Here is a 27,759-nt window from a genome sequence, read left to right on the forward strand (position 1 = left end):
CGACCACTAGAGGGGGATATTTTGTTTCTTTTTTTCTTAGGTCAAGAAAGGTTCAGGGAAGGCAGGGAAAATACAGTGGTGCCCCGTATAGCGATGTTAATCCGTTCCAGGATTAACATCGCTATACGGAAACATCGTACAGCGAAATTAAAAAGCCCATTGAAACGCATTAAAACCTGGTTAATGCGTTCCAATGGACTAAAAACTGGCAGGGACAGGGTGGGTGGGGGATCCGAAGGCTTCCAGGCAAAAGCCTGAAAGCCTTCAGGACCCCTCCACCCTGTCCCCGCCGCCCCGCGCTGCCTTTCCTAGCCGAGATCGGACTCCCAGGAGCCCGATCCAGGCTGGGAAAAGCAGCGAGGGGTGGCTGCCAGCGAAGGGGACAGGGAGGAAGGGGAATGCCGAAGGCTTCAGGACTCCTCCTCCCTGTCCCCGCCGCCCCGCGCTGCCTTTCCTAGCCCAGATCGGACTCCCAGGAGCCCGATCCAGGCTGGGAAAAGCAGCGAGGGGTGGCTGCCAGCGAAGGGGACAGGGAGGAAGGGGAATGCCGAAGGCTTCAGGACTCCTCCTCCCTGTCCCCGCCGCCCCGCGCTGCCTTTCCTAGCCCAGATCGGACTCCCAGGAGCCCGATCCAGGCTGGGAAAAGCAGCGAGGGGTGGCTGCCAGCGAAGGGGACAGGGTGGGGGAGGGATCCCGAAGGCTTCAGGACTCCTCCTCCCTGTCCCCGCCGCCCCGCGCTGCCTTTCCTAGCCGAGATCGGACTCCCAGGAGCCCGATCCAGGCTGGGAAAAGCAGCGAGGGGTGGCTGCCAGCGAAGGGGACAGGGAGGAAGGGGAATGCCGAAGGCTTCAGGACTCCTCCTCCCTGTCCCCGCCGCCCCGCGCTGCCTTTCCTAGCCGAGATCGGACTCCCAGGAGCCCGATCCAGGCTGGGAAAAGCAGCGAGGGGTGGCTGCCAGCGAAGGGGACAGGGTGGGGGAGGGATCCCGAAGGCTTCAGGACTCCTCCTCCCTGTCCCCGCCGCCCCGCGCTGCCTTTCCTAGCCCAGATCGGACTCCCAGGAGCCCGATCCAGGCTGGGAAAAGCAGCGAGGGGTGGCTGCCAGCGAAGGGGACAGGGAGGAAGGGGAATGCCGAAGGCTTCAGGACTCCTCCTCCCTGTCCCCGCCGCCCCGCGCTGCCTTTCCTAGCCCAGATCGGACTCCCAGGAGCCCGATCCAGGCTGGGAAAAGCAGCGAGGGGTGGCTGCCAGCGAAGGGGACAGGGAGGAAGGGGAATGCCGAAGGCTTCAGGACTCCTCCTCCCTGTCCCCGCCGCCCCGCGCTGCCTTTCCTAGCCCAGATCGGACTCCCAGGAGCCCGATCCAGGCTGGGAAAAGCAGCGAGGGGTGGCTGCCAGCGAAGGGGACAGGGTGGGGGAGGGATCCTGAAGGCTTCAGGACTCCTCCTCCCTGTCCCCGCCGCCCCGCGCTGCCTTTCCTAGCCGAGATCGGACTCCCAGGAGCCCGATCCAGGCTGGGAAAAGCAGCGAGGGGTGGCTGCCAGCGAAGGGGACAGGGAGGAAGGGGAATGCCGAAGGCTTCAGGACTCCTCCTCCCTGTCCCCGCCGCCCCGCGCTGCCTTCCCTAGCCCAGATCGGACTCCCAGGAGCCCGATCCAGGCTGGGAAAAGCAGCGAGGGGTGGCTGCCAGCGAAGGGACAGGGTGGGGGAGGGATCCCGAAGGCTTCAGGACTCCTCCTCCCTGTCCCCGCCGCCCCGCGCTGCCTTCCCTAGCCCAGATCGGACTCCCAGGAGCCCGATCCAGGCTGGGGAAAGCAGCGAGGGGTGGCTGCCAGCGAAGGGGACAGGGTGGGGGAGGGATCCCGCAGGCTTCCAGGCAAAAGCCTGGAAACCTTCGGGATCCCTCCACCCTGTCCCTGCCGCCCCGCGCTGCCCAGCCCAGGATGCCTGACAGGCATCGGGTCTCCCCACCTTCCCCCCGCGGCTTGGATCCGGCTTGGATCCGACCCGCGGGGGCTACCCCGGGCATGGCTGGACTCTTGGGAGTCCAGCCATGGCAGGGCTAGCCCCCGCGGGTCCGATCCAAGGCGGCGGGGGGAGAGTGGGAGAGCGGGGGGATCCGGATGCCTTTCAGGCATCCCGGGCTTGTATCCCACCCGCCGCCGGTTACCCAAGGCTGGGTAACCGGCGGCGGGTGGGATACAAGCCCGGGATGCCTGACAGGCATCGGATCCCCCCGCCCTCCCCCCGCGGTGGCCTCAAAAGGACCCTTCGGAAGGGTCCTTCGAAGGCCACCGCAGGCATTTTCCCCCAGCTGAGTGGCGGGAGCGCTCCTTTGGAGGCTCCCGCCGCTCAGCTGGGGGAAAATGGTGCTTACGGGGAAAACATCGCAAAGCGATTTTTCCCCATAGGCACCTTCGTTATACGATCGCAAAAGCGATGGCATTTTTGCCATCGCTATGCGAATTCGTCGTTAAACGGGGCACTCGTTATACGAGGCACCACTGTACAGTCCAGGCAGTACAGGACCAGGCAGTCTGAAGACTGTCTCCCAATCCACTCTCTAAACGCTGGGAGGAGTGAGGAAGCAGACAGGCACCCTTTTCACTGGCCAACAGTTAACTGAAAGTTCAAATTTTGCACTTTCCCTGCCTCCCACGTGGGTTTTTTTTCAGTTCGTAACTCAAATCTAAGTATGTAAGTCAAGTCAATATTTTCCTATGAGAGTGGTTCTTAAGTCAAAATGTTCTTAACTTGAGCCGTTCTTAAGTCAAGACCCCACTGTATACTGTTCATATAAACCTATGGACTCTAATGTGCTCCGTGGGCCTGAACAAGTAATCCATTAAAGTTCACCTTGAAGTAAATGTGTTAATCTCAAAGGTCCCACAGGACTTTGGGAAAAATTATATGCTTTCAAAACATTTTTACACCTGGAGCAGTATAATAGGTAGTTTGATTTTTAAAATTTCCCGTGTAGAAGATCAATTTGTTCAAGGAAAACACTGTTTTTTAGCTACTTAACAAGCACTAATGTTTGTGTTCAGAATAAAAGGTTTAAGTTACAAGAACAGTTATCGAATTCCGGTCTTACTTGGAAGAAAATAGTCAAATTTGTTGATGACAATTCCAGCAAGGAAAACCAGCCATCTTTACATGAGGATTTAAAGATAATAGTACAAGCTGCCAAACAAATAGGTAAGTGATAATTTAGAATTGTTCTTGTTTTATATGGTTCTTTTAGCTGTGTAGAATTATGGTTCTGGCTGTCATAGTAATAGCTGAGTACAGATTTCCATGTCCTCCACTCCATAGGAATGAAAGGTAGAGACTGTGAGTGTGAGAGTTTTATCACAGTTTTATCAAAACTGCAATTCTATTTCCCAGTTTTCCTACCTTTTTATTAAGCTGTTGGTCAACAATGTTGTAGTTCTCTCTCTCAATCCTGCCACCTGCTTAAAGTTAAATATCTTATTATGTCTTTTACCCAATGGAAACGTAGAGGAACAGTTAACAGGTGATCAATGTGTTTTTTCTACCCTTTCCACCCTTGACTAGCAGTTGGTGGGTGCCTCTTATCCCAGATTGTTTAGTAGGTGAACAGTTTGAACAATAAAGTAACATCCTATGAAAGGAGATTAATGAGTGATATCACATGTTGTGCCAGACCTGTATCTTTAAGAGAAAAGCTTAAATGGCAACTCCCTCCACTTTGTGAACAATGTCCTTAGAGATCCAGTTAGAACTGGTTAGGAAAAGTTTTAGAAGAGGTTGCTATGGCATTCTGTGCTAGCATATCAGGTAAATAAAAAAAAAAACACAATTTTTTTTTAAAAAAAATCACCGTAGCACCTTAAAGACTGATTGCTGTATTTTAATGTCAGCTTTCATGGATAATGGTTTTAGGGACGTGGTGGTACTGCAGGTTAAACTGCAGGAGACTCTGTGCTGCAAGGTCAGAAGACCAGCAGTTGTAAGATAGAATCCACGTGATGGAGTGAGCTCCTGTCGCTTGTCCCAGCTCCTGCCAACCTAGCAGTTTGAAAGCATGTGAAAATGCGAGTAGATAAATAGGTACCACCATGGTGGGAAGGTAACGGCGTTCTGTCTCTAGTCACACTGGCCACGTGAACACAGAAACTGTCTTCGGACAAACGCTGGCTCTATGGCTTGGAAACGGGGATGAGCACCGTGCCCTAGAGTTGGACATGACTGGACTAAATGTCAAGGGGAACCTTTACCTTCATGGACAAGTCCACTTCCTCAGATATATGCCACAGTGTTTTTGTCTTCTTTGTTTTTTACGTTTCTTTTGCTTTTTCCTGGTTGGGATAAGTGGCTCTGCTTTGTACAGTGAATCCAAAGAGTCAAAGTTGCTGTTAATTCTGTCTTTCATTTATTTCTTCAGTGGCTCTATTTTTTTTCTCTTCAATAATTCAGTAAAGACAGACCACCATTCCAGCACCAGTGTCTGTATGTTTAAAAGTTTCAAAGGCCAAAGAAGTTTTTGAGAGATAGAAACAATTTCTGCCTAAGGAATGTTGTTGTCAAACCTATACCCCCAAAGCAAGAAAATTCAGAGAGAGATGACCTTTCTTTTCCATTTGTATTGATAACAAGGGAAAATCTAGCATCATAATATCCATCCCAAGTTATAAAAATGTTTCTGATCAACAAGGTGAGAGGGTGATCTGTTTTCTGAACATCTGTGCTATTGAGGGTATATCTTCCATTCTCAATTTTTTTGGCTTTAAATGAACATTTCCCTTCTATGAGAGGTAATTCTAGACAGATCAGGAGATCAGCCTTGTCAACCAAATTTAAACGTGGAGAAGTTGGGAGGTGACTCTATGGAACACCTTAGCTTAATCTGCAGAAGCTACTTGTGTTAACTGGTATTTTAACAGACTGTTCTTTATTAGGGAATGGCCAGTGAAGCTAGATGTTGTTCTGCTTTGCCTAGAAACACTATTACACCTTGTCAATATCATGTCAGTAGCCTCCTCAAAAACCCATAGCTTTCAAGAGAGATGTACATTTTTGTACACTTAATATGTGTATGCATGAGCATATCTTCTAATCTGCTTCATATATATGATGGATTTGTTACAGTAAAAAAAATCATGGGTAAACTGTAATAGCAATTTTAATTGTTGTGGACTAGGTCACTGATGGTAGCTGCGAATTGTAAGTTTTGTTGTTGTTTTGCCTTGCCTTATATATCACCCCATAGCACTAGAGCAGTAGTTCTCAAACTTGCATCCCCAGATTTTCTCGGACTGTAACTCCCTAGAAATCCTACCAAGTACAGCTAGTGGTGAAAGCTTCTGGGAATTGCGGTCCAAGAACATCTGGGGATCCGTTTGAAAACCACTGTTCTAGAGCACTCTCTGGGTGGTTTACAACATAATTATGCAAGGAACACTTTGTCCCCCCCAATCCCACCCCAGTAAGCTGGGTTCTCATTTTACTAACCTTGGAAGGATAAAAGGCTGATTCAACCTTGAGCTGGCTATCTGAACCTGTTGAGACTGAACTCTCGTCATATAAGCAGAGCTAGGCTGCAATACTACAGTTTAACCACTGTTCCACGAGACTCTCTTGCTCTCGAATCACCTCCAACTTACGATGACCATATGAATAATTGATCTCTAAAATGTTTTGTCCTCAATAGCCCTCTCAGCTCTTGTAAAGCTGTGGCTTTCCTTATGGAGACAATCCATATCATATTTTGTCTTTCTCTTTTTATGCTGCTTTCGGTAGTGAAAGTGTTAGCTGCAGAAAATATTCTGTCAAATAGAAATACTAGGTCACTGTCCAACTTGTAATTCAAGTCAAATAAAAGTTCTTATTCAAATTAACATTTGTATTCTTGTTGCTCTATTTTCAGTCTCATAAAATAAAGCATTGAACTAAATATGTCAAAGATATGAAAACTGAATTTTTTAATCTAGAGCCTTACCTTGACTACAAATAAAAGTAAAAGACCAAAATCTATATAAAATTTTTTAAAAATTTTTTTCTGTCTTTTCAGCAAGGTAGACCGTGTAACATTTGCTTAAGTTCTGAAATTTGGACTTGTCTTTTGTGCTAGTTTGGAGACCCCGCATCTTATTTTGGCAAAAGGTCCAAAGTTTGTAGCTGTATGCAGATATCTTGGGAGTGTTGGAAAAGTTTTGCAAAGCCTGCTGATTAATCTATATATTAAAAGGAAGAGCCTAGCCAGTAACTGCTCCCTGCCTGTATCATACCGGGGGGGGGGGGGGGGGGGAAGAGACTCTTCAGCAGTATTGCACTTTCTGTCTGTCTTATTTAGAAGGGTTCCAGTGGAGAGGTATGGCAGTATTCCTGCCCAAACTCCTTATCCCTACATCAAAAGTTCCCTGCCCATTCTAGCACATTACGGAGAGGTCTTGGCAGACTCTTTGTTTTGATACATTAGTTCAGTACATGTTAGGAACTGAAGTAGAAGTGTTAGAAAAGTATGATCTCTTACTTTGTCCTCCCTCAGTAGCATTCTTGTAATTATATTGTTTGATACATCAGTCTTCGTAGCATATAGATTTGATCTAAGAAAGTGGATTTGCTTCTTCAGTTTCCTAGGATTTCATTCTTGGAGGCAGTTTATTCTGAAGGCTAGATTTTTCCTTTCTGTTTCTTTGCTTCAGGGATGAAGAAACTGTGGCAACTCACTTTATGTCTAACAATTGACTATGCTGGCCAGAACACATGGGAGGTTATGCCAGGCACCATCAGTAGGTTCACAGGTTCAGCACACCTACTTTAAGGACTTACTAGATGGTTACAGAAGCAGTCAGATGTAGCTTCAGTACAAAAAAAATGGTTAGTATGTAGAGATATCATGTTTTCCTCTTTCGTTTTCTGTACAGTGGGAACTGAAAATGGACAGGAAGTGATTGAAAGTGGTGCAGTTTTCCTTTTTACAATATTTCACACAAAGGACTATGTTGGCCATGAGGAGACCAAAGTCATCAAGCAGATGTTTGGGCCCTTTCCATCATCTTCTGCTACCGCTGCCTGTGATGCCACCTGCCGGATTGTTTCTCACTTTACCGAAGAACAGCTTGCTGCCCTTCTGCAGATGTCAGAAGAGCGAAATGGTAACACAAAACTGTGTTTTGGTAAAAACATTGCCTTTTCGTTTGATATGTTTGATTTGGATTTCTTTGAAGAACTGCCAGTAAATGGTGAAACGGAGGGACAGGAATTTGTGACCTTGGATTACAAGAAATTTCAGAATAACCATTTGGAACACTTCTCAAACTGCTATGATGAAAGCTCTGGCTTGAAGTCACCAGAAAAAGTGGACGATTCATTTCTGTGGTGTGAGGTTGGGAAATACCTGAACGAATCATTAAAGGGATCTTCTGGAGGTCCAGCAGTGGAACATCTTTGCTGTACATTATATGAGATGCTTGCTTCACAAAGAAGTGGTGATGAGCTTCAGAATGAGGTATGATACAAATAAATGTCCACAGTATTCATGTAGTTTTAATATGAACAGCTTAATAAGTAGCTTGAATATACAGGGTACTTGAGTAGAAGTCATTTGCCCAATAGGGCTTTCCCACTCTCCCACTGAAATATCTGTGATCCCACAAATGCATTTTCTGAGGGCCAAGAACCTCCTTGGAAAAGCTCATAAAATGGAAAAGAGATATTTAAGAAAGTTCTTTGCAAGAAATGTGCTGCTCTTTAAAGTGCTCTATGAAACAGTTCATCTGGATATGGCATGAGGGTATTTCAAGGAAACGTTTCTACCTGTTTATTGTGGAGTGATGGTACCTCAGCTTGTTAGAAAAGTTGCAGTGAGATAATATATAAACTGTAGTCAGTTCCTGTTTTTAATGCAAATCAAATGACATTTTGAATCAATTGAAAATGTTAATGGCATTCATAGATACGGGAAGATTGGTCCCACACTGAATGTGATCTTGAGTTTGTTATTCCTATTGCTTATTCCATTTGGCTTACTGTGCAAGAGAGGGCAGTTTGGGATTTAATTATGGGAAGACTGCTCTATAGCACCACCATGTGTGATCTGTCACATCTAGAAGAAACTCAGAAATTGGCAGGGCAAAATAAAGGTGTCTTGTGAAGAAAATCCAGCTACCTTTTTGTTGGAAGAATACAAGATGAGTTAGAGCTAGAAAGCTGTTGTAGGGAAATAATCTGTTTCTCAAAATAGTGGCAGTGAATGCAAAAAGCACAAATTTGATTTAAAGAGCCCCAAGGTATGATAGTAATAATAGCTGCACAGTAGTGCAAATATGTTTTTTGCTGTAGAGCAAATCAGCATTCTACAAACTAAAAATATGGGCAGCCTAGGTAAATAATTAGAACTTTGGAACGGGACTTCAGATCAGCACCAAAAGTGGTGCCGATGTAGTGGTCAGTCTGCTCTTCCTCTGTGCCAGATTTGGAGAAGATGGGCAAAGGGTTTTCGAGTTACAATGTTTAAAAACAAAACTGTTCCCTCCTGTGCAGAAAGAAGCAATCCTAAATGTCCCCAGATTTAAAATAGTTCATACAAATTGAAAAGACCGGTCATGTTTATCTTGAAAGAGAATGGTCCTTCCCACCTGCTTTTTTTATTTGGAAAGAATCTAGGCTGCAGGGGTTGAAATATTGATCCTCAAAAAAAGGCCTTTCAAATGGGAAAAACAACCACTCTGTTTTAAGACTGAGCATGTGTAGAATAGGCTTACCACTAAGAGCATTGCAAAGTAGATACATTGTTGCAACTTTGTGATATCAGGTTAGTTCCGCTAATGCCTGAAACCAAAGCTGTTTTTGCTTCTGTCCTCTCCCAGCAACTATAATACATATCATGTGCATATCTTCTGGGATCCTCTAATACTAGGTAATTCTCTGAGGGAAATTTCTGTTTGAATTTGTGTGTAGCATATGTATACTTAAACTTATGTTTTAAGAAGTAGACATGTTCTAGATGGGCGGTATATAAATCTAATAAGTAAGTAAGTAAGTAAGTAAGTAAGTAAGTAAGTAAGAAAGAAAGAAAGAAAGAAAGAAAGAAAGAAAGAAAGAAAGAAAGAAAGAAAGAAAGAAAGAAAGAAAGAAAGAAAGAAAGAAAGAAATTCAGTTCTTTAAAAACTCTCCATTTTAAGAATGTGTGATATTGTGCTTCTTTATCTATGATTCAGAACGCCAGGAAATGGCCTGATATTCAGCTCTCCAGCAAGTGGTAATCAAGGAGGCTAACAACAAAAATTAAGTATTGTGATATGCGAAATAAAAATTTAAAAAGTGAAGCAAATAGGACTCGATTACAATGCATACAAATGAGGTTAAAACAATATATGGTAGTTATACAGGTCAGCTTCATTATCAAAGATTTGTATTTGTTTATTTGCCTTTGGCTTAGCTAAGCAAAAATTGTGAACCTGTTTGTGTCCATAAAACTTTTGTGAAGATAAAATGAGATTGAGATGTTCCATGGACCCGCTCCTTGGTATAAATCAACAGAGTACTTGCAAACTTAAATTCCTGTGTGAGTTCTCTTCTATTTTTAAAAAATAATTAAATGCCCTGTGAGTTATAGGAGGGGAACGATAGCAGTATAGTTGTAGTAGATGACTCAGGTGTACCTATTCCACCCTAAACCACATAAATGACAGTTTGTGTCCAACAATTGAGCTTTGACAGTCCCACTGTTCTATTTGTTTTCTTTTCTATTGGTCTGTTCCCTAGTTACAGGCATGTTATTGTTCCTTCTGATTTAGTAATCTGATATACAATAGGGCCCTTTTATCTGCAGGATCAGTATCCACTGATTCACTTAACCACAATCTGAAAATATTAATTCAAAGAAAATATATATTTTTAACAATGAAGTTACCAGAACTGGCTGATAGAGGGAGCCAGGAACCATGCTATGTATAACATTTGCTATTAAAATACCACTCTGTGTTTTTCAGCATCCGCAGGGGCTTGGAACCAATCCCTTGTGAATAAGGGGGAGGGGGGTTCTATGGTAAATTCTTTTTCCAAAGAAAAATTATCTCAATTGCATATTCCTTTCTTCATCACTTGTTGGGACAAAGCTATCTGTGATATATTGTTTTTGGCTATCAGGTTTATTCATATTTGATGTATCGATATTGATTATAGGAGCATGACTTGGAAGGCTCATTAGGGGACACTAGGATTTTTAAAGAAAAATGTATAGCAAATATTTAGATACAAATTAGATAAGATGATATCGGCATATCCTTGTATTACACACTTGCAGGCCCAGGTGCAGGCAATCATGTTAAATATTCAGCTCTGGAAAAACCTCTGTGTTATGAATGTGGGGTATTATGCTTCAGTATCCATGATTCAAAACACCAAAAAATGGCCCAATATTGTGCCCTCATTGTCAGCAGGAAAAAGGATGCCAAGCTTTACATACCAAAAGGCATCCTGCATGTTGATGTCACCAATGACAGCAGTTAAGATCATCTACAAGGCACCCTCTTGTATTCATTACCATTCACACATGTCAAAAAACAGACATGATAATTGCTTTATGTTTGGATGAGAAATGGGTAGCTCATGAAAAAGGAGTCAGCTTCAGGGATTTTTCCTTGCTTGGTATCTCTTTGTGAATGGTGGTGAACACAAGAGTGTATCTTGTAGACACCAGTGGTTCTTAATGTTTTTGAAAGAAACAACCCCTTGAGCCATTGAGGAAGTTATCATTGCCCCCCTCCCTGCAGGGGCGGCGCGGCGGCACTGCGGGGAGGGGGCGATGATAACTTCCTGAACGGCAGCGGCGGCAGCAGCACCACATGCGCTGCCAGCACCAGTTGCTCTGGATCTGGCGGCGTGGGGACGGGGGGCAATGATAACTTCCTCAATAGCGGAGACGGCGTGGTGGCTCCATCACCCCCTATTGCCCCCTTCTGTTCCTTTGCTCCTATGTCATCCCTTTTCATTCCATTGCCACCCTGAAAAATGAAATTGCCCCCTGAGGGGGCAATATCGCCCAAGTTAAGAACCACTGTTGTAGACCATCTTGACTGCTACCAATAGTGCTGTGAATATTCAGGCTGATCTTTGGTATGTAAAGCTTGGGATTCTTTTCCTGCTGGCAACATGGGCATGATATTGTGTAGCAATACTGGACCATTTCCTGGTGTTTCAAAACAGTAGCATGATATTCCAAATTCATGAAACAGAGGGTTTTTTGAATAATTGAATAAAGATTTAAGCCCAGTTGATATCATATATGTATGTATCTAGATACTGTACATATGTATGTATGCTTATTTGGAATAGTTGATGCTTAGGAGAAACAAATGATTTTCTTCCCACATTAATCTCTCTTGTGTTAGTGTATGGACCTTCAGTGAAGTTCCAGTAAATCTCCCAAGTTTTTCAAATAAAGTAGTAAAACAGAGAACATTTTAAAAGATGAATAGCTTCTGAATTACTGTATAATAGCATTGTAATTTGACTGCAGATTAACTTGATCCATGGGGTGTTATTTGGAGAACGGGATGGTTATTTGTTGTTTTGTTCTTAGTATTGCCATTGATTTGGAAATGTAGTTTTCAATATTTTATGTACAGGGCAGTCTTTTGATTTGTTTGGGAGCAAACTCATTCCTGTCATCAGGATATGTTTTTAAATACAAGAAGGTAGTTGGATAGGCTCACAGCCAGGAACAATAGTTGATGTGTTAGACTACTACATATTAAATATATGGTTCTGATAAATTCCTTGGTGCAGATTGTATCTGATATGTTTGAAAAATGGGCTTCAGAGCAACAGGAGGATCATCTCCATCTGGCAGTTTGCTACAGAAAAAACAACAAGTATGACTGAAGAAGATGCATGATGTCACAGTTAACCAATTGGCAGGGAGGCAATTGAAGCTTAGTTCAGCTAGACTACTTAGAAGGCAGTTTATCCATCCATTTATCTAGAGTCCCATGATTCAGGTCTTCTTTCTGAGAGTCTGGACTGCCCTCAGTTCAAAAGATGTATGCATTTTGGTGTCTTAAAAGATGGCTGCTTATCACTTCTTTTCAGAAAGAGGATACTCTTTGATTTGGGATGTAAGGTGAGCTTGGGGAGAGTTTAGGGGCGATGAACTCTTTGAGAAAGTAGAGCAAGTATAAGCACATATAGCCTGTGGGTTGTATGTAGCTCCCTGACCCATTTTCAATGCTGTCTCATGCACCCCAGGCTGCCAAGTCACCCTCCGTTTGCTCCAAACTTCCCTTGGGCCCTCTAGGGGCCACGAGGGCAATTTTGCTGTCTTTTGAGGGGTTTCCCATACCCTGGGGCCACCTGTACCCTGATTATTTATTTTGCACACTGTTTAATTAGGTTTTTTGTTAAAAACCTTTCAGTTAACAAAAATCCATCGTAGCATCTCTTACAGTACATGTTCATTACATTAGTTCTAAAGATTACATTAAATATGGAATTTTCCAGTTCTCCTTGAGTGAGAAGCTCTTGGACTGCTTGCAGATCAGAAAAATGTCTTTCACCTTTTCTGAGATCACACACTCCTGGAGTAGAAGAATGGGTAAAATCATAATGAAGTTTTAATGCTTTGCATCTTTAAAAAGTTTTTCTTTTGCATTTATTCTCATTGCTTTTAGGAGTTGCATTTTGTTATTACAGTAAATACAGATGGAGCTTCTTCCGTAAAGAAGTGCCATAACCAGAGAGAAATAAATCTTTTACTTGTGCAAATGTAGGCTAAATACTGTTCTGGAACATGTGTTTTAAAGGGAAATTAAAAGGTGTGAACTCTTGACAGCTTTTTGTATTTTCCAAATTATAACACACACAAATGCTTGAAAATCCAGCATGTGCTCTTGTTTACAACAGTGGGAAACTTGGGTTTTAATTGTCTCAAACCAGATGCTTTAAAATCTTGCTCTCCAGCCGGTCCATGTTCCCTGCTGGCATAACACTCTCCAATGGCATCCAGGACTTAGTTTCTTGATATTAACTGCTGCCCTTTCTCTAAATGGATCAACATCTTAGACTTCCAGATGCCTTCCAGCTGCTGCTTTCTTTCTGTTTGAGCCAGAACCAAAAGGTTTTTCTCAGAGCACTCAGTTCACAGCTGCTTTCCATGCTACCATGGACAAAGTTGCTGATCTGTATTATAATCAATTGGTTTCTTTTGAACAAGGAAAAAGTTATAATAAAATTGGAACTAAAATTCATTTTTGGAAACTAATGCAGATTGCTCTAAACTTGATATGCTCATTATGTAAATTAGTACTACTTATAAATGTAATATTAATAGTGAAATGGTGTGATCATGGTGATGGAGGAAAAAAATAAAGTAATCTCAGTAATGAAAGCTAAATTAGTTTTGATCCATTTTACTTTTAGGTTAGAACTGTATTGCAATGTTGGTAATTACTTGAATAGGTGGAAATCGAAGTATAGAATCCTGATACTTGATGTCATCAACAGCTTTTAATAGGTTGTACTATTTACAGTTGCCATGCCTACAAATATATCTTGGAGTTTAGTCAGATGTAGAATATTTTGGCACATATTTTCAGCTATGTTCCAATTACCTGGACACTTTTTGTAGTTTCTTCGTCATGTAGCTTTTATCCCCCCATCATCATTTCTTTTCTTTTTCTCTTGGCTAAGCTGTATCGCTTGGCTAATCTTCACCTACATAGTTTCAAGTAGGTTTTGAGAGCTTTATGTTGTTGCAGTAACTTGCCATTTGCTAGAACTAATGAGAATGGCGATAGCTACAATAGTTGGGTTAAAAATATCTGCTTTAGGTATAATTTTGCTCCTCTCCTTTTAAAAGGAACAGGTTTTCATGGCTGTGAGGAACTGTTGTGAATTTCAAAAGTGGTTTGCTAAGTGGCATGCTAGTTTATTGTTTGAAAAACGTAACCTCAAAGTTCATTTGAGCTGCTTTGAATCCTTGACTTTCTTCTACAGGGCATCGTTAATCTAGAGGTAGTCAGTGGTGCACCATATATAACACTTTTAATATTATCATCATCATCTCAAAAATACAGAGCTGAAAGGGACTCTATGGATCATTGAGTCCAGCCCCTGTCAGAGAGGCAGAGTGGGGAACTGAACTCTCTCAACCTCCGGCTCTGCAGCCAGGCACCTAAGCCACTGAGCCATATACTGGTGTAGGATATTGTTAGGGTTAGGGTTAGATGCTTGTACTACGTTTATCAAAATAGTGTCAAGATGCATTTGTAATTAGTGCTACTGTGATGTTTACTTAAAGAGATTATTGTGATTTTTTGAGTGTTGATAACTGAATATCATGGCTTTATAATTTTTATTAATGTTAATTATACGTATTCTGGCAATAACAAATTTCCTTGTCTCTGCATGGAAGAAATGAAAGCAGTGACAACATGAGGGTGTTCTTAGTATCAGAAGGTGTGTTTTATTTGGGAAGATTCATTCAATATGTGACTTTTAAACCACAACGATACTATCAGTTTTGGAAAGATTGCCTGTTTTCAGAAGTACAGTTGGAACATATTTAAATATAAATGTGCCAGAAGATGTGGCCCATCATTGTCTAAATGTGCTCTTTCTCTCCTCGTCAGCTGTTAGTCTGTGCTTAGAAATCATAAGGTTCTGCTTTTCATAATTCATGTATTCAGTCCAGAATAATTTTTTTAAAAATAATCTTTGTATGGAACATGTACCTGTTCATTAGTTACTTTGAAAATACAAGAAGAATGTGGGACTTTGGAGGAGAGAAAAAGAATATGGCTTTTGAAACTGGATATTGTTTTATATAAGTGAAGTTAAACCAAGAAACTAATTTGCATGCATTATGTAGTATTTTTAGAAATAAAGAGTTGCAGATTTTAAAACATTATTGTCTAATAATTTCTGAACTAGAAGTGGCTGTATTGCAGATAGATGTGAAGGAGACAATGGGCATGGATTTGTTATCAATAAACTATAATTCAGGAGAACAAGTTATGCAAAATTATATAACAGTTTTGGAAGATAAGTTTCTGCTTTGTCATACAGAAAATTATGAGGTTGCATATGGTGGATTTTAACTATGACTACTAGCAAGGTGTATATACACTAAGCCAGGGTGGTGAATCTTTCAAAATCCAGATATATTTGGACTACAATTCCCAAAATCCATAGTCTTTATTGCAAATGATAAAGGACTGTGGGAACTGTAGTCTAAAACATCTGGAGTGCTGGAGATTCGTCACCACTATCCTAAGCTGCAGTATGGAATCCCTTGGGCAGCGACACCCCCCTTTAGCTGATTCTCCTACTCTAGAAGCACCACTGGATTGTCTCTGCACAAATGAGGAAGAAACAGCAGTGTGGAAGAATTGTGCTGCTTTTTGAAAATAAAGCTACAGTAGATTTCTAATTAGAGAAGGTGTGATCTAGTGGATAAAAATTAATTGATTGATTGATTGATTGATTAATTAATTAATATGTATGCATGTATGCATGTATGCATGTATGCATGTATGTATGTATGTATGTATGTATGTATGTATGTATGTATGTATGTATGTATGTATGTATACTCTCTCACCAACAGCGAGGACCCTTTCTCATTTAAGACACCTGTAAGGACTAAAAGAAACACCTCCCCAGAGGGTCTTAAAATCCAGCCTACTTGAACATTTGTAACATGTAAAAATGAGATGGGTTCACTAGCTATCCCTATTGGATTTCTTTATTTCTTTTCATTTATCTACACAATTCTGCTCTCAAAGAAACCCAGAACAGTGCAGAGCACACAAACAGTACATACAGCAACATATCTTTGGGTATGGTCCTGCTTTTTCAAGTAGCATCTGGCATGTTGCTCAGTGCTCTATTGAGGATTGCATTTTACATTTCTTTAGGGTTTTTCTTTTAACTCAGTGAAAAGCAAGGTGTATGTATTGCCTCCTTAGTTCTCAGTTAATGATAAACATCTCTCCTTTGACAAGTTGCAGTTGATATTTTGACTATGTAAGAAACATTTGATTTTCAGTGCTTAGCAGAAAGGGACGTGGATGGTGGTGTCTGCATGTGTGAATTGGATTCTGGATTGGATTCCTCACAAGCAGGTGGTTTTGTCATGGCTGATAACACAAGCCATCTGTACAATGCATGCTTGCAGCTTCATGCTGTTGTTGTTAGCATAAATTGTTGTTGAAGTATTAGCATAAATGAATGAAAATGTTCATTTCTGAAAACTAAAATTAGTATAACACCCCTGAAAGAAGCAGTAGAAGTACAGAATATTTTGCACAAAACTTTATACTCGTAGTGTGATGATTTTTCTTTTTCTCTCTGCTTAGTTGTTTGAGTTACTAGGACCTGAGGGATTTGAACTTATAGAGAAGCTCCTACAGAATAGATCTACAATTATAGAGAGATCTTTCTCTGGACCAGATGACAAGCTACAATCTTTGCAAGGTAAAGTATTAAATCACAATTTTACATAGTTGTTTAGAATCTCACGTAAGTCTTCAGGGCACCAACTGAAGAACAATTTGAGTTCTTGAACATCATGGAGTCTTGACACCAAACAAGTAGTACTACATGCTAACTACAGCATCTACCAGGTAAAAGTTTATTTAGCTTTAATTTGACTAACTTTGACTGTTCCTGGTGGTTTAACTAAATTCTTAATTCCAACTTGTGTTCTTTCATGTGTTGCTGGCTTGCTACCTTCAACGTCAATGTTTATTTGCCTTGCGGGCTGGGCTTTTGGTAGTTGGAGTCCCTTCTCTGGGACAAAGACAGGATATATATTATAAGAAAGTAATTAAGTGAATAACTAGGTAAATGAACAACTTTTTTTTTAAAGTAGCAAGTAGTCTAATGTGAAAAAAAAAGTTCAAGACTACTTTGGACCTTAATAATTTTGCTATGAATTAAAGTCACAACCAACCAGATCTACAGATAGCCGTACCTATTTCCATGTTGCAGAGCAGTGCAAGAGGTTTGCAGGAGAGAACACTAAACCCATTTATGGCTGCCAAGTCACAATTCAGTCTGAGCAAGAGAAACAGTTAATGAAACTGTATCGGCGTGAAGAAAAACGGAGTGCAAGGAAGGAAAAACGAACAGGGGATGATGGAGAAGTAGTTATAGATGGAGGAACATATTTTGATCCCAAGGAGCTACGGATGCAAAGGTAAGAAAATCCGTAGGTTGAAAATTTATATGCAGTGGTGGCTCGCTTAACGGGCGCTCCTTTTACCGACGAAATTGCATAGCGATGAAGATATTGCGATTGCTTTTGCGATCGCTTTGCGATGGTCTGAATGGTTTTTTTTTCGCTTTGCGATGATCGGTTCCCTGTTTCGCTTACCGATCATCGCAAAGTGATGATTTTAAAACAGTTGATCGGCGGTTCCAAAATAGCCGCTGGGTCAAACAAATGGCTGCCTGCTGTGTTTAGAGACGGATTCCTCGCTTACCGGGCAGCGAAAATGGCCGCCGTATGGAGGATCTTCGCTTAAAGGTCAGTTTTAAGCCCATAGGAATGCATTGAAGGGGTTTCAATGCATTCCTATGGGCTTTTTAAAATCGCATAGCGACAAAATCGCGATTAACGTCGCTATGCGAAGCACCACTGTATTTAAAATATTTTTACTACGTCTTTCTTTTTAAAAAAGATACAAGATGGCGTACATCATTTAAAAGACAGTATTTAAAAGGTAAAAACAATGAGTATACAAATATTTCAAAAACAATTAAATATATTAAAAATGGTAAATAAAATCAATATTAAAAACACATTTAAAAACAACAAGGCATAACATTCCATCTAAAAACACCTCAGACAGTGAGTCACTAAGGGAAAGCTTGCCTGAAGTGAAAGCTCTTTGTCTGCTCATGAAAGGTCAGCAAGATGAGGCCAGTCTGGCTTCCTGTGGGAGGGAATTCCAAAGTCAGGGAGCAGCAACAGAGAAGGCCCTCTCCTTTGTCCCCACCAAATGCACCCGTGAAGGTAGCAGGACTGAGAGAAAGGCCTCCCCTGATGAGCTTAATACCTGGGCAGGTTTGTGAAGGGAGACAGAATCCTGGAGATAGCCTGCACCTAAGCTGCTTAGGGCTTTGTAGGTTAAAACCAGTGCAGTAGGGCTGCAGTATTTGTGGGGGGATTAGTTCCAAGCACCTCCCCCCCACTGCAGATGTTGGAAAACAAGGAAGTATTGAACACTATACATTGCGTGGTCTCTGGCTCCTTCTAGTGAACAGTTCTGGTAAACACACCCTGGAAATACATATAAAAGGGGGGGGGGGTGAATTAGCAGTGGTCTTACTACTTCTTCCTTTAAATATTCTGGAATCCTACCCTGTTTCAAGGAGACATTCATTACTACTACTACTCACTTGACCAGTTCCTTTCTGGTAGCTTTTATAAGCCAGGAAGTGCAAAGGCCCAATAAACTTTGCCTCACTAAGTGTCCTTTCCACATCATCAGGGTGCAAAAAATGGAAGCTTCTGCTCTAATGCAGTTGAAGCAATGGCCATTGTTACATTCACAGGATCAACTTCAGTATCAACAACAGTATCCAAATTAGAGCAAATCTGAGCAAATTTGCCTACAAAGCATCGTGCAATTTCTTCACAGGAAGTTACATTGTGGCCCATATTCTCTTTCTGTGGGCCATGTTATAATAGACCATGGACCACTAGAAAAAACTCTGCCAGATGACTCTGTTCAGATGTGATGGTGGCAGAGAAGGATCCCCTTTGCCACTACCACTTCCTGGAATAGGTATTTCAGTGGGCTGTAGCCCCTGTTCAGTCGGATACACTACCAAATTTTCCTCCATCACTGTTCTAGTCTCCATCCCACTCATTTCATCATCACCAGCTTTCTGGTAAACCTGGGGGGGGGGCAGTTTGACTTTGTGGGAGGTGACACCTAGGAGCAGTTGTCTCAATAGCCTTGGCCATTTCCCCATTCCAGATGCTGTTATTGCCATCTTTATAGTTTTTAGTTTAGTTTGGTTATCAGATGAATAATCTGGTTTTATTTTTAATAACCGCAGAGAACAAGCCCTTTCGAACGCTCGCACAATGCCTGTCTTAGGCAGACAGCGAGATACGGAATTTGAAAAAATACATTACCCACATGTCTATGACTCACAAGCTGAAGCCAGGAAAACCTCAGCATTTATTGGAGGATCGAAGGTATGTTTTGGGTGTCTCTTTCCCAGTAATATGTGTGAGCATGGAATTGTTTTAAAACAGTTTTCAGACTTTTTTTTTTCATTCTGAAGATGCAATATTTTTTCTTCCCATTGATTTAACATTACTTCCCCCCATATGATGAATCTTTGCATATTGGGCTGGTTATCTTGTCCACAAAAGCTCATATTAGAATATAATCTTTAAGCTGCCACATGTTTTTATCTTTTTTTTTTTTGTTTTGTTTCTTTGGATTTTGCCTGATATAGGTTATCTCAATGACATTTATTAGTCTCTAGCTGTAGAGACATCTAAGTGAATCTTGCTGTTAGCTCCACTGAAGTACTTTTGAAGCCTTAGCAGCCTTTGCCATATTCAGTTGTTTTCTTGGAAGATTTAAAGTAGAGCAATTTCCTTACCGTGGTTGGTGAAATTATAAATTAGTGGACAAGTTATTAGTTCAGAGTAGTTTTTGAGAACTGTCAAGATAAGGTTGGGAATTAGGTCATTCCCCTGGTTTTATTTTAGTGTGCAAACCGTATTTAAAATATCAGGTGTTTTTCTTAGTTTAACTATTATTTATTTATTACTTCATTATTATTTCATTTCATTTATAAATTACCTTTCTCCCTATTCAGGGGCCCAAAGCTGGGTATGGGGGGGGGGGAAACACAACTTGGATTCCTAAATTATTATATATTATATATTGAAAATGTACTTATTCATGCAGTTGTATTAAAAGAGAATGTGGAAATAGCAATAAAACACACATCATGCTTTTTTTTTTAAAAAAATGCGGTATCCTCCATTTAAAAATCTTTTCTGTTTAGACTGTTAAGTTACCAAAAGTTTGCTTGAAGCGGATGGTGTTTGCCTTCCAGTGGAGAAGTCTGTAAGGGAACCTCTCATGGTTGTAGGTTCCATGGTCCTTGAGAAGGCCTTCTTTCCTCACCACATGTGTCTGCAAGAGTATTGGACCAAGAGAAGAGCTTCCCCTGAAGATCTTAAAACCTGGGGAGGCCTTTAATGAGGAGATTTAGTCTTTTAGATAGGAAAGACTTGTAAAAAAACATTATATAACTTTAGAGTGAATTGGAGGGGAAATGAATGCTGTTGTAAAATTTATTTGTTTATTTCTTCCTTTATATGCTGTTTTTGTTTCCAGAGAGGCCTAGAATGGCTCATAACACAAGAACAATACATATAGCAATAAAATTCTCCACATAAATGATGGAATAAAACCTAGCAGTAACATAGACATTAACATATAAAAATGCATGCCCCATAAGTGGTGGAAAAGCATTTCCTTGCCTCTGAAACCCTGCTGAAACAACTCTGCCTTACATACTCTCCTGAATCCTGGCAGGGATGTCATATTTTGCAGAGGCTCAGGAAGGAAATACCAGAGTATGGAAGAATCTTTTTCAAATATCCTCAGGCCAGACTGCTTGGGTGCTTGGCACCTTTAGAGGGGCAGTTCTGGATGACCTTAGTTGAGGCAGGGACTCAGATGGGTAGAAGTAGTCTGATAAGTAGGTGGATCCCAAGCCATATAAGATATTAGAAGTGATAACCAACATCTTGAATTGAACCTGAAAAACCACTGGCAACCAGTGCAGCTGATGCAAAATGGGTATCATATCACAACTAGAAGCATTCATTCATAGCCTAGCTGCTGTGTGTTGTACAAGTTGGAGCTTCCAAGTTGTTTCCAAGGTTATCCCCACATAGAGCAAATTGGTCTATGTGGTCTAAATTCAAGGTTACAGTTTCATGGATTGATGTGGCTACATGGGCCTTCTCTAAGGAAGAAAGTTTCTGCACCAGGGATAGAGGATGAAACACTGACCTGGCCACAGTTCTTACTTGTTTCCCCGAGAGGAGCATTGGCTCTAACTAGATACCTAGACTCCTTACCTGGTTCACAGGGGGGGATACAGGTGGTTTATAATGTTGTTTTTCATTGTGGCTAAACAATCATTTTGAGAAATTACAAAAGCACGTATCAGCATTTGAAAAATTGGTATTGCTGTTGAAAGCTCTCCCTTTTTGAACCCGTACCTTTGTTTTTGTTGGACCAATATGCCTTTTAATACATTAAAATGAACAATTCATAATCAAATCTTCGTGTTCCTAACAAAAAGATATTTATTCTGTTGTTTAAGTGAACTTGTTGTTACAACCCGAATGCAAGTGTCAAAATGAATTGTGTGGTAACAGATGGATATTTTTACAGTTTACCTGTATGATTTTCCACACCCTTTTCTGGACTACTGTGAGTCAGAGGGGATTTGGTGAGTCAACTCCTCTGTAAGTTTTACTGATTCAAATGACTCTTCTCTAGTTCTGACTTACATTAGCATTCAGTCAGCGGAACTTACAGAAGAATTGACTCACTAAATTCCCATTCATTCAATGGGCCTATTCTAGTGTGATTTACTATGCTATGCATCAGGATTCTGGCCTCTGTTTAAGCTGTCTTTTACCTGTTTCTGCAGCAGTTTCAATCTGTTGTGTAATTGTTTTGTTATTGATAACATCTTTCTACCTTTTTTCCCCTCATAATTTTCGCAGATGCTTCTGCCAGAAGGCATTGAGAGAGAAAGTAATAAAATGTATGAAGAAATACAAATCCCTCACACTGAACCAATGCCTGTTGGTTTTGAAGAAAAAACAGTCTATATTAAGGATTTAGATGAGGTGAGGAAATTAAAATTTAATTCCTGCTATAGAATAGATAATTTTTTGGTCTGCAGTGCTGCTGTTGAAGCAGTGCTGTGTCTGTGTGTTTCTAGTAGGCATCCTTCAGTCTCAAGAGATTGTGGTAACATGCTCTGAATAGAGGTCTTGGAACAGCGTCTAGGCCAATTTGAGAATGGCAATCTCTTCCACACTGAAGACAAATACAATCTGTCCCCTGTCCAGCTCCCTGATTTTGCTGGGTTCGGGACTACCTCTTTGCTTTGGCCTGCTGAACAAGTGTCTCTTCAAATTGGGAGAGGCCGTGATGCAATGCCTGCCTCCAGGCTGAACGCTCAGATGTGAAGGTTTCCCATCTGTTGAGGTCCGTTATAAGGCCTTAAGATCCTGCTTGCAGATATCTTTCTATCGCAGCTGCAGTCTCCCTCTGGGATGCTTTCCCTGCACGAATTCTCCATATAGGAGATCTTTTGGAATCTGACCGTCAGCCATTCTCACATGTCCGAGCTAGCATAGACATTGCTGTTTCAGTAATGTATACATGCTAAATATTCCAGCTAGTTCTGTGATTACTCTATTTTGAACTTTGTCCTGCCAGGTGATACCAAAAATGTGTCGGAGTGCTGCTGTTGAAGCAGTGCTATGTCTGCGTGCTTAAGAAAAGGAAAATTACATTTTAATAATATTTATTGTTGTTGTTTAGTCGTTAAGTCATGACCAACTCTTTGTGACCCCATGGACCAGAGCACGCCAGGGCCTCCTGTCTTCCATTGCCTCCCGGAGTTGGGTCAAATTCATGTTGCTTTCTTCGATGACACTGTTCAATATTTATATGTAGTATTATAGGGTTTGATCCCAGAGTTGTTTTTTACAAGTAAAGCGGCAAGTCAGTCTCTCATCCTTCTGTAGTCCTCTTAGATGTTCCATTTGCAGTAGCAAATGTGCGAGAGATGCAGTTAGAGTCAGTAGAGAAAAAAGTCCTAATGTATAACTGAAACTTCAGGGACTAAACTATAGTGCACTTGATGTGTGTGAAATTTTGAAAAGCAAGATAAGCAAAACAAACAAATAGATGGATAAAATGACAAATCCTACCACAGTCTGTGGTGGGGAAATGGCAGAAGCATTCTTAGGTGAATCATATTCAAGGCCTGGAACCAACAATCTATTGGTGCTTAATGCCAATTGGACCAAACATTTTCTCTTTATCACCATCAGCAGTCTGTGCTGCCTAAAAATTGGTCCCAGGGTTTTTAGTGCCCCACTCATGTTGGTTTTGAGGTGTAGGGTCTGGTTTGCAGAGGAGTGAGAATATATCCTGATTCTTTTTGTAGAAGGAGACCTGCCAACAGAACCATATACAGTGGTGCCTTGCATAACAATGTTAATTGGTTCCATTAAAAACATCGTTATGTGAAAACATCGTTAAGCGAAACACCATTTCCCATAGGAATGCATTGAAAACCGGTTAATCCGTTCCAATAGGAGCCTATTCAATACATTTCAATGGTGAAAAAAAATCACCAAAAATTCAAAAAGACTCAGAACGAAGCCAAATTACTTTAACGAATGTTTTATTAGGTGCACTAAGGATTCCAAGCATTTTAAACATTTTTTAAACATTTTAGAATATTTTTAAAATAGTGAAAACAGGGCTGTCGAAAAAAACCTTAAGCGAAACAGGGGACCTAAAACTGTCATCGTTAAGTGAAGCAAGGTCCCAAACATCGTTATGTGAAAATCCCCCATAGGAAACATCGTTAGGTGAGGCGGCAAAATTTCCAGCAAAGGCCATCATTATGCGAATACATCGTTGAGCGAGGCACTCGTTAAGCGAGGCACCACTGTACTTCAATTTTAACCTGTTGATAACAGAAATGGCTAAAATGGTATTGCTAGTCTGAAGGAGAATAGATTTGTTGTTGAAGCAATTATTGAATGGCGAGTCAACATCTGTATAGACCCCATTCATGCATCTCTTCAATTTGGCATCACTAATAAGATTCTGGTACAGGAATATATGAAATCTTTATCAAAGCTAAGTGTGATCCTTTAACTGTAATACAATGGATGGATGGCATGCTACCATTAATAGGACTTGCTTCTGAGCAGATAGACATAGAATTTAGTTGCTTCTGTGTCTAGAGACCAAATTTAGTATGTTTTCCTTAGAGGGGAAATTACCATGTTATTTCTTCACTTACACAAGTCACATGAATGATCTTCTGAATGTATCAGTATCTCTCCTAGAACCTGACCAACAGGGTAGATGTAGGAAGTAATTTTTAATGGGGATAAGTTTATTTTAGTTGTGAACTTGATGAAGGAGTTAGGCCAGGGCTAGAAAACATCTGGAACAGGAGTTTGCATTCTCAGATTTCTGACTGAGCTGCAGTACTTTTCTCTTCTGGGATGTTCTTGTTTCCTCTGCAGTTCATGGGCTTATTATGGAAGTGTAGAAATTGTAAAATAGCAAGTTGTTTAATGTAAGTTATTTCTAACCCTAGTTTACCAGCAACTTTGAACAGTTGGCATCAACCAGGCAAAATTCAACATAAGGTCACTACACTTTAAACCTTATTAGGCCTTCAGAGCTGTTTATTGTGTCTAGATTGTATCCAAATAAGGATAAATGAGCGCTTAGAAACAGAGGTTTTTTTAATATATAAAAAATTTACCCTGGCAGACAGTGTTACTCAGGTTCTCGAATCCAAGGGTACACTGGGCTAAAAGGTCTGTGTATTGACCTACAGATATATTGCCTGTGGACTGTTCTACTAATATGTAGAACAGTCCACGTGTCTCATGTAGTTTTTACTTGGGCAGATTTTGCCTGCTCAGAGGCCTTTGAGCCTTAGTTTGCCTTAATTTTGACAGAATCTTTGGTCTTTACAATGGGTTAAGTTACTCCTGGGAGATTCTACACCTCCCTTTCCCTTTTGACTCTTTTTTTTTTAACAAAGAGGTAGGTTTTCCTAGTCATTTGTAGCCTGTGGACTAAAGCGAACTTTGCTTTCTGAGTGAACTCTGAAAGGCTAACTATAACTATGTTTGCATGTTATAATTTCATCTGATACTTTTAATTCAGATTTTTCTGAACTTCTTGGATTTTTAAAAAAATTAGTTTTTTTTAGTTTTTATTTCATTACTGTATTATTTTAGAAATTAATTGATTTTTCTCTTTATTTCTTTTATGTTATGCTTCCCTTTCATGTATAATATTCTGTGTTTATCTGCTGTGATTTGAATAAATCTTCAACTTTAACTGCACCTATGAATAACCTCAGATCATCTGTGGTTACACCCTCTTGCTCACTAGGACAAATACTGAGCCTCATTTTTAGGCAGAAACAGGAAATCTTTATGAAATGGCTCTGAAGCCAAAGAAGGTGCATTATTGTACTTCTTCTGACATGGTTTTCAGTGAAACACTCTGTTGTAAAATGGTAGCTGGAATGTTTGAGTCTTTTGAGAATGCAAGGAAGACTGCATAATTTAACCAAGAACATATGTTGCTAAAAGTGTGACTTCCAACTATTAAAACTGTAATTAAAACATGGGGGGGGGGCTGTCACCTTGAGTACATTAAACCAGTACACCTTTATGAAGCTAGGACAACACATGTGTATCTTTGCTCCATTGCCTATGTATATTTCAATCCCTTGTTGTTGCAGTTTTGCTGACTACTGCTATCATGAATTCTCAATGTAGATTACATTCCTAACTTCCATGTTGGAGGACATGGTAATCAAATGCCCAAACTCTGAATGCAGCAATGCAGTACAGTACCAGAAATCTTTCCTTTTGTGCATGCTCTTCTTAAGCTTGGAGTAATAGTAAAGCCAGCTTCTATATGTGCAAGGCTTTGGAGTTGGCTTTTGAGTACAGTGGTGCCCCGCATGACGACAACCCCTCTAAATGATGAATCCGCTGGATGATGACTTTTTGCGATCGCTATAGCGATCGCAAAACAATGTTTCCTACGGGGGATTTTCATTTGATGATGATTAGGTCTGTGCTTCACGAACCGTTTGTTCGCAAGACGACGGTTTTTCCGGCTCCACAAAATGGCTGCCCTATGTTTTCTGGACCCATGCTTCGCAGGGCACCCATTTTAACAGCTGATCGGCGCTCAGAAAATGGCTTCCCTATGGGCCATTTTCGCTGGGTGAAGAGGTAATTTCTCCATTGAAACACATTAAATGCATTTCAGTGCATTCCATTGGGGAAACTTTTTACTGGACGATGTTTTTTGCTTAACAGCGATTTCAGGGGAATGCATTATCGTTGTGGTGCGGGGCACCACTGTATTTGTATTAAGACGAATGCTAGAAGCTATGGGTAAAGGCCTTTCAAATGAACCTTGTTCATTCAGTCATTCATTCATTAAATTTGTATGCTGTCCATCTGACCTATGGTCTCTCTGTGAGGTTCACAACGCAATAAAATATAAACATAATATAGCAAAGTGCTCCAAATTAACTTAAATAATAAAAATATAAATAATTGAAAATTAAAAATTAAAAACGGTTTAAAATAGGTCAGACAAGTGTTAATAAACATGAAGGCTGATACTCTCATAGGATCTTAAATTGGCTGATTCTCATAAGCCTGCTGGAAGAAAAATGTTTTAAGAACTTTCTTTAAAAAATTAAGGAGAGAGCAAGGTGAATTTCTGGTAGGTTTAGTGGTGCTGCAGAAGAGGTATGACCACCAAAGAGGCCTGGTTTCTTGTTCATTCCCTTCGGGCCTCCCTCAGGGTCAGTGCCCTCAGTTGACTTGCCTGAGAAAAGTGAATAGGACAGGCAGTCCGTGTTGGGAGTAGACATTCTGCCATGTACCAAGGTCCCAAACTGTTCAGGGCTTTATAGGTCAGAACCATCACCTTGAAGCTGATACGGAAGGTAACCAATGCAAGGAGATCAAGGTTGGGCAGATTTGATGGTACTTATTTAGTCCTTTCAAAAAGGATAGTCTAACACAACTCCTTTCCCTCTCTTATTGTCCATTAAAGTCAGGAGGTATTGTTAGGTTTAGTGGTGATGTTTTTCAGCCTAGTACAAAGCTCTGCAGTCTTCTTTTCCTAGATTGGGCAAACTGCTGTCATGTCCTCCACTCCTGAGTGAGTCTGGTTATCTTTTTCTTGGAAAGAAATAAATTTTTTTAATATAGCTTCAGTGCAACTGGCTGCTACTCAGAGAAAGAAACATTGCTTAGTGGGAATGGAGTAGTTCAGCCAGTGAAAGATAAACAACTACTGAAGAACTATTTATTTAGGTGGAACAAAAGCTGTTCTTTCTCCATGAGGTTAAATAAATGCTTATCTACCATCCATGTTGCTAATAAATAGCTCTAGCTTTTTGCTAAAGTGAGTGGGTGGCATGATAAAATTTATTTCATGTCACTTCAATTTTCTTTTATTTGCTCTAATTAACAGCCCAAATAAAATACGTATTTTTCTTTGCGTAATGTGTAGGAATGATCATAAAATCAATACTCCCATTTTTTCCAGTAATGTTTCCTTGCTTTTATAGTTTGACTTAATTTAGCAGCATTGGCTGAAGGTACCCCTGTGTAATGTACAAATGTTAATTTCTGATGTTTGTCAGAATATTTCACTCTTCATTCTAGGTTCTCTCTAAGGATGAAGTTAGTCACTACTTTTTCAGGTGCTTTATGAAAGCTTGACAGTATGATCTCTCTTAGAAGGTATTGCTACTTGTCTTTCATTGTAACAGTCAGCAACAAAAAATAACATAGAAGCCTTTTAATGTAATAAATATTCTAATAACCTGGAAACCCTTGTCTTCTGTTCTCAAGGGCAGCACATACAGTCAGTGCTGTGGACTTTCCAGTGCCAAATTATCAAGTGAAGTTTATTTAT

At 40.8% G+C, this 27,759-nt stretch overlaps 1 protein-coding gene across 2 annotated transcripts in view; it reads left to right on the forward strand.

Annotated features, from left to right (window-relative positions):
* Positions 1 to 27,759, forward strand: part of ASCC3 (activating signal cointegrator 1 complex subunit 3) — a 246,412-nt gene that overhangs the window by 11,800 nt on the left and 206,853 nt on the right. For both annotated transcript variants that reach the window (XM_072998402.2, XM_072998405.2), the window contains exons 3-8: positions 3,046 to 3,196; positions 6,889 to 7,472; positions 16,324 to 16,441; positions 16,958 to 17,165; positions 19,037 to 19,178; positions 21,750 to 21,875. In XM_072998402.2, the coding sequence (XP_072854503.2) occupies positions 3,046 to 3,196; positions 6,889 to 7,472; positions 16,324 to 16,441; positions 16,958 to 17,165; positions 19,037 to 19,178; positions 21,750 to 21,875 (1,329 nt within the window). The remainder of the gene's footprint in view (positions 1 to 3,045; positions 3,197 to 6,888; positions 7,473 to 16,323; positions 16,442 to 16,957; positions 17,166 to 19,036; positions 19,179 to 21,749; positions 21,876 to 27,759) is intronic.

Source organism: Pogona vitticeps, chromosome 1 (assembly GCF_051106095.1).
Source record: "Pogona vitticeps strain Pit_001003342236 chromosome 1, PviZW2.1, whole genome shotgun sequence".
Taxonomy (NCBI): Eukaryota; Metazoa; Chordata; class Lepidosauria; order Squamata; family Agamidae; genus Pogona; species Pogona vitticeps.